The sequence below is a fragment of the Idiotropiscis lumnitzeri genome, chromosome 16 (genome assembly GCF_059441095.1).
Source record: "Idiotropiscis lumnitzeri isolate Australia: NSW breed Sydney's pygmy pipehorse chromosome 16, RoL_Ilum_1.0, whole genome shotgun sequence".
Classification (NCBI taxonomy): Eukaryota; Metazoa; Chordata; class Actinopteri; order Syngnathiformes; family Syngnathidae; genus Idiotropiscis; species Idiotropiscis lumnitzeri.
Window position 1 is genome coordinate 1,658,278 of NC_142406.1, and position 10,560 is coordinate 1,668,837.

The 10,560-nt window shown below is 42.0% G+C and overlaps 1 protein-coding gene across 1 annotated transcript; it reads right to left on the minus strand.

Annotated features, from left to right (window-relative positions):
• Positions 1-9,545: 9,545 nt before the first annotated feature.
• LOC148320829 (uncharacterized) lies at positions 9,546-10,286 on the minus strand. Its single transcript, XM_088319435.1, has one exon. The coding sequence runs from the start codon at positions 10,284-10,286 to the stop codon at positions 9,546-9,548; it is 741 nt and encodes a 246-aa protein (XP_088175561.1).
• Between the last annotated feature and the right edge of the window lie 274 nt (positions 10,287-10,560).

Here is a 10,560-nt window from a genome sequence, read left to right on the forward strand (position 1 = left end):
ACGAGAAAAGAGAATTTCAAAATCTCAGTGACGGTTTAGATCATATGTATATTAATTAGGCCAAAGGTGCTTTTATCAGGTCCAGAACTAAGTGGTTAGAAGAAGGCGAAAGGAATTCAAGTTACTTTTTTGGTCTCGAAAAAAGAAATAGGCGACGCAATAACATTGTCTCTCTCAATATTAATGACACAATCAGTACAGACCCTGCTGAGATTTCAAAATGTGTTACTTCATCTTATGGCAAATATACACCTCAGTGTTTGACCAAGCAAAATGTGACACAATTATGGAGAAAATTGGCCAGTTTATTCCAAAAATATCTGCCCAATTTCAAGAAAATTGCGATAATGAGCTTTCTTGTGAAGAAATTACTGATGCTGTTCATTCGATGAAACGAATGAAGTCACCTGGATGTGATATAATTAAGGATGTTTTATTTCTTGTGTACAAGGATTGCTTAAATCGAAAAGAAATGGCAACCACGCAGGATTTCATTAATACAATTATGCCTGTGGGCAATCCTTTTGTAACAGAAGAAAATTCTTTATGTGCGATTGGAAAGATTTTTGTTTTCATAAAGTCTTCAGAACTATAGAGATTGCCATTATGATCAAAAAGATCTGCAATTAAAGTTATGCCCATTATAGAGACTTTTACGCTCACAGAATTCGGAGAGTTTGATTGGCAATTTTGTTACTGAATAGTTACATCCAAGCCAAAATTTCAAACCTCCTACTTTCTTGAAAATATTGTTAGGAATAAAGGACCATAATGAATTTGGACATTGGAGACAGTTCTTGATGATATCAATTGGAACAGAGCTTGGTTATACCCCTTTAAATTCTGTATCTCAAATAAGTGCAAAGAAATTCATTTCAAAATCTTACACAATATCTATCCAAGTAAGGTAATTATTTCCAATTTTGTTGATATTAGTGCAACTTGTTCCTTTTGCCAAATTGATCCGGAAACCATCATTCACTTATTTTGTCGCTGCTCAGTTACATCTAAGTTTTGGAGTGATGTAAGGGACTTTATTTTGACGAACACCGGCAAATGTATAACGATTGAGTCTAAAGATAGCATAACTGTTTTGACTCTGAAGATGTATCACTCCGTTATGTGATGAATGTTACTAATTTACTTTTGGGGAAATTCCACATTCATAAGGCAAATTTCTTTCATTCTTCTCCTCTTCTTTGTGTGTTTTTGTTTGAGCTGCATTCATATGTACATGTACTGTCCCTCGTGAAAAACAAGAAAAGTCTGCACACGTTGTCACACTTAGCTGAGACGTTTTCTGTCTCCCCTGACCAAATTGGGAATGTGTTAAAGTGTTGAGTCCTTTGTTTTTTCAGATAAAATGTCAAATTACAGCGTAATTATTGTATTAGGTTGGTTGTATTGTTGTTGTATTTTTGTTGTTCTTGTTAATGTGCATTTCGTTCATACATTGTTCTGTTTCATTTGATTGTAAAAATGCTATTTTTGTGAGTTGTGCAAATGTTAAATAAAGCCATTAAAAAAATAACTAAAAATAATAAAGAGAAAATTGGGTTTGCTAGATGTGGAGGGGTCCTTTGGTAGCCTTCGCATCTGCTGATGACTTTTGACTCCATGTTTGTCACTCCTGTTTGTTACATTTGTATGTTCTGAGTTACGAAATAATCACAATTAAAACAATAATAATAAAGTAGAACATTTACTGCTACTTTTGCGAGTATCATCCTTTTTTTTTTTTTCCGTTTGGTGTCCTCTGCGTGCCTGTAGAAAACGTCACGTCAATGCTACGTTGCTTTGGGAATCAGACCGGTTAAGTGTCGGAGGAAAATTTTGGGAATGTTTTATTAAGAAATGTTTTACACTATATACAGACATTCTATTCCTACAATCGTGTAGCCTGAGTGAACCACTGGGCAAAGAAATATATTTGAAAATACGTGTTAACGTGTGACGTCATTAGCAAGCGCGCAGCCTCCGAAGGATCCCGTCCACATCTAGTACCTACACCAGCAACACAAGACGACGATACAAAACGGTTATATACTCATTTTATGAAGAGCTATGATGCAACAATGAAATATAAAGTAAACGTCTATATAATCACATTATAAATGTTAATTTGTAAACCTTTACCCACCTGAAAAACAGGTTAAAGTGTGAGGTGGTGTAGAGCCAGCGACACTGCAGTCGGTTGTTCGCCAATTCTCATCGGCAATGAGGAAATGGCTGCGCGCATGCGCGATTGACGACCATCGCAGGTGTCGCAGGCTTACCACTCGGCTCACACTGCCATCTCCTGACCAAGTTGAATGATTGTCTGACACGCCAGAATATCAGAGGGGAAATAAAAATCAGTCTCAGATGTCTTGACAAAAAAAAATAAAAAAAAACATACACCACTGTGATCACACACAGTGGGTATCACACAGTGCCGGTTGGGAGTATGACTGTACTTATAGGATCAGTATAAAAAGTTTCAATGTTCTCGCAGAATCGAGGTTCAAAGCCATGTGCAGGCAACAATTCAAAAAGTAACTGATTTTCCAATTTATCAAAAGCCTTTTGAAAGTCAATGAATAGGATGAATCCTTGGTCTTCTATCCATCCATCCATTATCTGTACCGCTTGTCCTCACAAGGGTCGCGGGGCTGCTGGAGTCTATCCCAGCTATCATCGGGCAGTAGGCGGGGGACACCCTGAACTGGTTGCCAGCCAATTGCACGGCACACAGAAACAAACAACCATTCACGCTCACATTCATAATCAATCAGCCTGCCATGCATGTATTTGGAATGTGGGAGGAAACCGGAGTACCTGGCGGAAACCAACGCAGGCACGGGAAGAGCATGCAAACTCCACACCGGATGGCCGGAGCCGGGATTGAACTCACGACCGATGCTGTCTCTCACTGTGAGGCCATCGTGCTAACCAGTCGGCCACCGTGCCACCCTGGTCTTCTATCTCATCATAATAATCTAAGAGGTCTTTAATGAATTTGATGTCAATATGAATTGATCTTTTGTTTACAAAGCCCGATTGTGTTTCACGGATAATTAGTATTTAATTTCTTAAAGTCTGTCATTATATATGTATGTTTGTCGCTTGTAGTTATTATTTAGAAGTACAATGCTTTCATAGTTTTGGATTTTTGTCCAGTTTCGGGATTAGAGCGATCATACCTTGTTTCGTTCTCGTTAATAGGATTAGATTATTGATTGTTCCCTTAAAAACTTGAAAAAGTATGTTCCTATGTGATTTCCAGAAGTGTCTGTAAAAGTTGCCAGCTAAGCCATCTGTCCCTGGTGAGCGGTCTAGTTTTAAACACATAAAATAGCCTTATCAACCCTTACAAAAAAGAAGTTTATCTAAGTATACTGCAAGTATACTTGTTTTATACTAAAACATAGGCAGTATACTTTAAGTGTACTTAGAAATACTAGGTTTTATAAACTTCACAGAAGTATGCTTAAAAATACTTGGCTTGTACTGAAAAGTATACAGAAAAGTCCAAGATAAAATTTTACTTACATGGAATCTTAAAGTATACTCGTTCCTTCTGTAAAGTACACAGGAAAAATACAAGGTTATAAGGACATTAATACTGCGACTTACATCTATATGAAAGCATATATTGTACTCTACCTCAAAGTGCGAATACTTAGCCCTGTCCATATTGGTCGTTTCCGATTCATGTTTGCATTAACGTTAGAAGAACAAATATGTTTTTCACTATATTGAAAAGCAGTTGTACATGTTGAACATTCTAGTGCTGTAGTTTTCAGGTTTACAATTGCGCCGTAAATGTGCTCAACTGCATTCTTTATATACATTAAAAACACACAAAAAGATTCAGAAACATTTGACTTGACTTGATTAATCCAGGTTTTAGTCCCTTTCATAAGGATTTGGCAGTGGCGTCATATACACAGCATCATGTGTTTCAACAAGACATTTCAGGCCAGACAGCTGAAATTATTTTCATTCTTTTAACATCATATGTAGCGTCGGTTGAAATAATGAAGCTTTACTGGTGGTCCGAAGTTTCTCCTTTTATTCCTTTTGTCTCGTACACACAAAACCTCTTACACCTGGCGCTAAAAAATAAACAAACATGACGCCACGAGATTCAATTCTCTCTATACATGCAAAGTGCACTTAATTAAACGCATATTCAAATCAGAAACATAAATCTGTAGACCGATAAACACAAATATTCACCTTATTGACACTTTCAACCGGGCTAAGTATCTTTAAATTATCAATCTTGTCGTCGGAGAATCCTTTTTTTCTTTCTTCCGAATCGTCTTGATACGGACTGTCAAACAGCATCCATTCAGGAGTTATCCACTTCCGTGTTCCTTCAAAGTAAAACTTCCGCCCAACAGGAAGTAAAAAAAAAAAAGTCTGGTACAGTGAACCCTCGCTACTTCGCGCTTCACCTTTCGCTTCAGTGCTTCGCGGGTCTAAAAAATATTCGGGGCATTGTAGTTTCGCCGAGCGGCACAAGGGGGCGCTGGAGCGGTTAGACGGCCGGCGTGCGCCGAAGAGGAGAGTGGACGAAGAAGAGCACGTTCCCCCGGGCACGATTTGGGGCGACGTTTTGCGCGGTTCGGACCGTACCAGAGCTTCGGCCGGCGTGCGTGGCAGTTAAGCCGTAGAGGAGCACCTTCCCCGGGCACGGGCGCGGCGACATTTCGCTTCGCTCGGGACCGTGCAAGAGCTCCGGAGGAGACCGGCCGGCGTGCGTGGCAGTTAAGCCGAAGAGGAACAACTTCCGCCCGGGCATGAGCGGAGCGCGAGGCTGTCAGTTATGAATGAATAAATAAATAAATGAAGAATGCCACCTTTCATTTCACAGGGCACACCGGACGGCGTACCAGCAGGTAAAAGTCGAAGTAATTAAATAAATACAAAAAGAAGTAATTGAATAAATACAAAAATAATGGCTGGGGAATAAAAAAATAAGTTTTAATAATAATTTGTTTTGTTATAACATGAATTTCACTCTCTCTCTCTCTCTACCCGTATATATATATATATATATATATATATTTTTTTTTTTTTTTTAAGCATTTTTTAAGGTGCGCCGCTACTTCGCACTTTTTTTTTTTTTTAAACATTTTTGAAGGTGCGCCGCTACTTCGCGGATTTTCAGTTTTCGCGGGTGGTCTCGGTCCCCATTAACCGCGATAACCGAGGGTTCACTGTATTGCAAAACAAATTCGCTAATAGGCCCATAGTCCTTTACACCATATATGAATGTACTTTTCACATTGATCTGTGAGTTTGTACATACTGGGTTAACTGATTTAGTAAGAGCCTCAACTAAAACGCAACATAGTTTGGCACATGAACAAAATGCAGAAAACGAATGTGAACATGCTTGTTTGAAAACAACCAGATCTTTGATTAAACAAAATGTGCCATCTTTCAAGCATATAGCACTATTGTACCTCTTCTTCAGTCTGTCATAGTTTTGACTGCGATATAAAACTCCATTGATCAAAAACCGGTTATAAAACCAGAAGCAGTTGTTTAGATTTGCACAAAACATCTCCGATCTGATCCCAAATTGTCGTGTCTTTTTGCAATGACGTCCTAGTGAGCCGTCCAGTGGCCAATTCGTAGTGTCTGCAGCTCTCAAGCCCATGTGCCAAATGTGCTTTATCATATTTGTTCTGTCTATGAGTAAGTGTGCGCTGTAAATGTGAGTGTTGGTCATGAAAATACTATGTGCGTGCGTTGTCTACAAAGGAAAATTCGACACAGTTTAACTAAGTAATATCAATCTAGCATATGAGAAATATATGATAATCAGGAAATATCATCCAATCCAAGTCTATACTGTTCACGGTCCTTCTAGTCAAGTCAATTTTATTTGTATAGCCCTTAATCACAGACAGTATAAAAGGGCTTCTAGTTCCATTTGATAAATGCTTCTTGTTTAATCAATGTTTAACACCTGCCATTAATATGAACCTGCTTTTATTTACTGATTGACATTCCGTCGCGTAAATGTTTAAAATAATAACACTAACCGTAATACAATACTTCAGTTTGCAGTGTTTTTTTTCACCATCCTCTATCCCTTTGAACTTTCCTTCCATACATTTGATCAAATTTTCCTTGTAGTTGCAAAGGTTTAAGGTCATTGTCTGAGATTGTAGGACACAAAGCAATTGCAAGTTTGTCTTTTATCTTTTCTTCTTCAATAGTTTTTCTTTTTAAATTGCTCAGTATACAAAATTGAATATTGACGAATTTAATATGTCAAAAATTCAAATTTTTGGGTACATTACTCAAATGATTCATTTTCAAGGGTGTTTTTTATAAGGTCCTCAATGCCTTGACAAAAATCGAAACACAGAGGATTTTCCGGTATCCATTTTTTTCTGGCAGGTTTTGGGAGAGGCGTTACGTGAAGGTAATACAGTGAACCCCCGGTTATCGCGGTTAATGGGGACCGAGACCACCCGCGAAATCTGAAAATCCGCGAAGTAGCGTCGCACCTTAAAAAAAACAAAACAAAAAAAAAAAACACCGTGTATATATATACTTCGCACCAATATATATATATATATATATATATATATATATATATATATATATACTGGAAGAGAGAGAGAGAGTTAGAACAAAAAAACTAATTATTATTAAAACTTATTATTTTTTTATTCCCCAGCCATTATTTTTGTATTTATTCAATTACTTCTTTTTGTATTTATTTAATTACTTTGACTTTTACCTGCTGGTACGTTATGTTGTTGTCGTTGTGTTGCTCTCTCTCTGATCGGCGTGGTTGCGGCCAACAGCAGCCGTTTTTGGCTTAATAATAAAAGCGTTCGCTGATGGACAAATTGGCCTGATTTATTATACAACGTTACAATATTTATTATAATCACAATATAGTCAGTGTAATCAGCGCGTCTCGCAGCAGCTGATGGCATGGCGCGAGACGATCGCTGGAGGAACGCCCACACAGCTGAAAAAACAAAAACACACGCGGCATGACAGGCACGGATCATGACAGTGAAATGAAAGGTGTCATTCTTCATTTATTTATTTATTCATTCATAACTGACAGCCTCGCTCTCCGCCGTTGCCCGGGCGGAAGGTGCTCCTATTCGGCTGAACTACCACGCACGCCGGCCGGTCTCCTTCGGAGCTCACGCACGGTCCCGAACGAAGCCAAATGGCGCCGCGCGAGTGCCCGGGCGGAAGTTGTTTATCTTCGGCTTGACAGCCACACACGCCGGCCGGTCTCCTTCGGAGCTCACGCATCGTGTCCGTCGCCACCAATCGTGTCCGGGGGAACCTGCTCTTCTTCGGCCACTCTCTTCTTCGTCCACTCTCCTCTTCGGCGCACGCCGGCCGTCTAACCGCTTCAGCGCCCCCTTGTGCCGCTCGGCGAAACTACAATGCTCCCGAATATTTTTTAGACCCGCGAAGCACTGAACCCACGAAAGGTGAACCGCGAAGTAGCGGGGGTTCACTGTATTTCACATTTGAAAATTTGATTGCGTACATCATCAAAATTAACCAGTAATCTAGTCTGGACTTTGCTGAACCATCCAGTTTGAACCAGCTATATTGTCTTTTATCTGGATTTCTTTGTCTGCCATGGGTCAATAAGATTTAAGAAGTCATAGTAATGGGACAATGTACAATTTAGGTGTAGAGAATTATACTTGCTGGGAAATCTGTCGAGCCATTCGTCTTTAACCATATTCCAGTCGCCTCCTAAAATAATGTTTTCTGATACTTCAACTCCAAATGAAATATGTATCACTTCTTTTATTTTAGAGAGGAGACTTATTTTGTGCTATGCTGCAATGACCATAAATATTCCCCAGATCAGATCATCAGATATAGTAGTAATTATTTTGGCTTGATTATTGAATAGAATTGCTACACCAGCAGATGATGAAGTACCATGTGAAAAAAATATTTTGTCTCAAGATTAAGTTGTCCAAAAATGTTCATCTGTTTCATTCGAATGAGTTTCCTGGAGCAAAACAAATTGTGCTAGTTTGATTTTGCAGTATAGAAATAAGACCTTCCTTTTGATACTTTACCTTGGACATTGAGTATTAAACATTAATTGTTTCAAATGACATTTTAGTAACCTTGTCATTCACATCCACATTCACACACACACACACACACCACATCATTAAAAATAAAAATTCATATCCTAAAAATTTGAAAGTTTGTGGATTCATTTTGGCGCTTCGCCTAGTCTCATGGGTTTCAGCTTTTATTTTTGATGGATAGTGAATAATACAGTTCAGCGCTTATTTAATTGACTCAATTAACTAACTATGCACCCTTATCAATCATTAGTGTACAAAACTTAACATTTAGTATGTTAATATAGTATCTGTAACTCAATTACCAGTTCCGTGTGCAATTTCAATATTAAACAGTTATCTCAACAAAAAGCACAATCGGAAAAATGTTTATGCACAGTAAAACAGGTAAGCCATCTCTGGGTATTTTACAATTCAGTCTTCATGGGAAAACATTCAACAATTTGATTTTCTTGTTTAATACATAGTTCTGCACAGCAGGTGGCAGACGAGCACCTCAAAACGTCAGATGTCATCCGCCGACCACGAAAGAAGAATGTGATGGAGGTTCTCCCTCTTCTGTCGGTCAACCTGAGAATTATGTTCTTGAGGATAAAAGTTGGTGAGGGGGGGTTGTTTTCAGTCACTTTAATGTACGTATGAGGGGATTCATTTTTTTAATTGGCTGTTGTTTGACATTATTTTAGTTTATTTTATTAATTGTGTCATTAAATGGCTGTGGGGGTTGGAGGGTCACCTTCGTGTGTGGGGGTGTGAGCGTGTGTGGGGGTGTGTGCGCGTGTATGTGTGTTTCAAGGTCTCGTGCAAGGCGAGTGGCTCAATCCCGATGTAAGGAGCTGCTTCCCCAGCCGCGGCTGAGAAAGCAGTGTAGATGGAACCCTTTAACCGCGGACACAGGAGATGCAGCGTTTAACAGGATGTTTATTAGAACACAGGTACTTACAATGCAAATTGGCGTGGAGCCGACGAAGGACAACATAAAGCGCTGGAGGGCAAATCCACTCCAGGGGGGAAACGATATCGACAACAGAAAGAGCTTGCAACGCAAGAAAGGAGAACGAGAACGGAAATCGCTTGCCGCAAAAGGGCAAGGGGAGTCAATCAGAAATGAGCGAAGGGATCCGACGAGAGCAGGGCGCGATGCGTAGTCAATGGGCGTAACGAGGGTCATAACAAGAGGTTCGAGAAATCAATACAAGGCGTGGTACGTGGCGTGAGCAATCGGAAGGAATAATCCGACACTGACTAGTCAGTGTCGGAGGCTTAAATACAGGGCGGCAATCAAGACATGACAGGATACAGCTGAGTTACCGGTGGGCGTGCCTCTCCGGCCGTGAAAACATGGCATGATGAAAATGCCGGGAGACACGCCCACGGGTCAGCTGAGAAAACAAAAACAGAGACCGAAAAACACGTGGCGAGACAGAGACGGATCATGACAGTACCCCCCCCTTAACGGACGCCTCCTGGCGGACTACCTGGCTTGCCCGGGTGGCTATCATGGAAGTCTTTCATAAGAGTGGGGTCCATAATCCAGGAGCGGGGGACCCATTGGCGCTCCTCCGGTCCGTAGCCTTCCCAGTCTACCAGGTACTGCACACCCCGGCCCCTGCGCCTGGAGTCCAGAATCTCCCGCACCGTGTACACCGGACCTCCCTCGATGATCCTCGGCGGTGGAGGTGGGGCGGATGGAGGAAGCAGTGGGCAGGAGGAGGCGGGCTTGAGGAGGGACACGTGGAAGACGGGGTGGACCTTCATGGTAGTCGTGAGCTTGAGCTTGACCGCCACCGGGTTGATGACGGAGTCGACCTCGAACGGGCCCAAGAAGCGTGGACCCAGCTTGCGTGAGGAGCCTGCAAGGTTGAGATCGCGGGACAAGAGCCATACCTTGTTGCCCGGGTGGTAGGTCGGGGCCGGTCGGCAACGGCGGTCAGCGATCTGCCGGTTGCGTTCGGCGGTGCGGGACAAGGCCGCTCGGGCCTCCCGCCAGACATGGTGGGCGCGCTTGAGGTGCAGCTGGACGGAGGGTACCTCGACCATCCCCTCCTGGGACGGGAAGAGCGGGGGCTGGTAGCCGTAGGCCGCCATGAAGGGCGACTGTCCCGTGGCCGACGACACCAGAGTATTGTGGGCGTATTCCAGTATTCCACCCAGGGCAAGTGGTCCGCCCATGACGATGGTCGGTCGCTGCATACGCACCGAAGTGTGGCCTCTAGGTCCTGGTTGGCCCTCTCGGAATGCCCGTTCGACTAGGGGTGGTACCCGGAGGACAGGCTTGACGTGGCCCCCAGCGCTCGGCAGAACAGCTTCCAGACCCGTGAGACGAACTGCGGGCCGCGGTCCGACACAAGGTCGGCAGGAATCCCATGGAGCCTGAAGACATGTAAAATCAGCAATTTAGCGGTTTCAAGAGCCGAGGGGAGTTTCGGCAGGGCGACGAAATGAGCGGACTTGGAAAAACGATCGA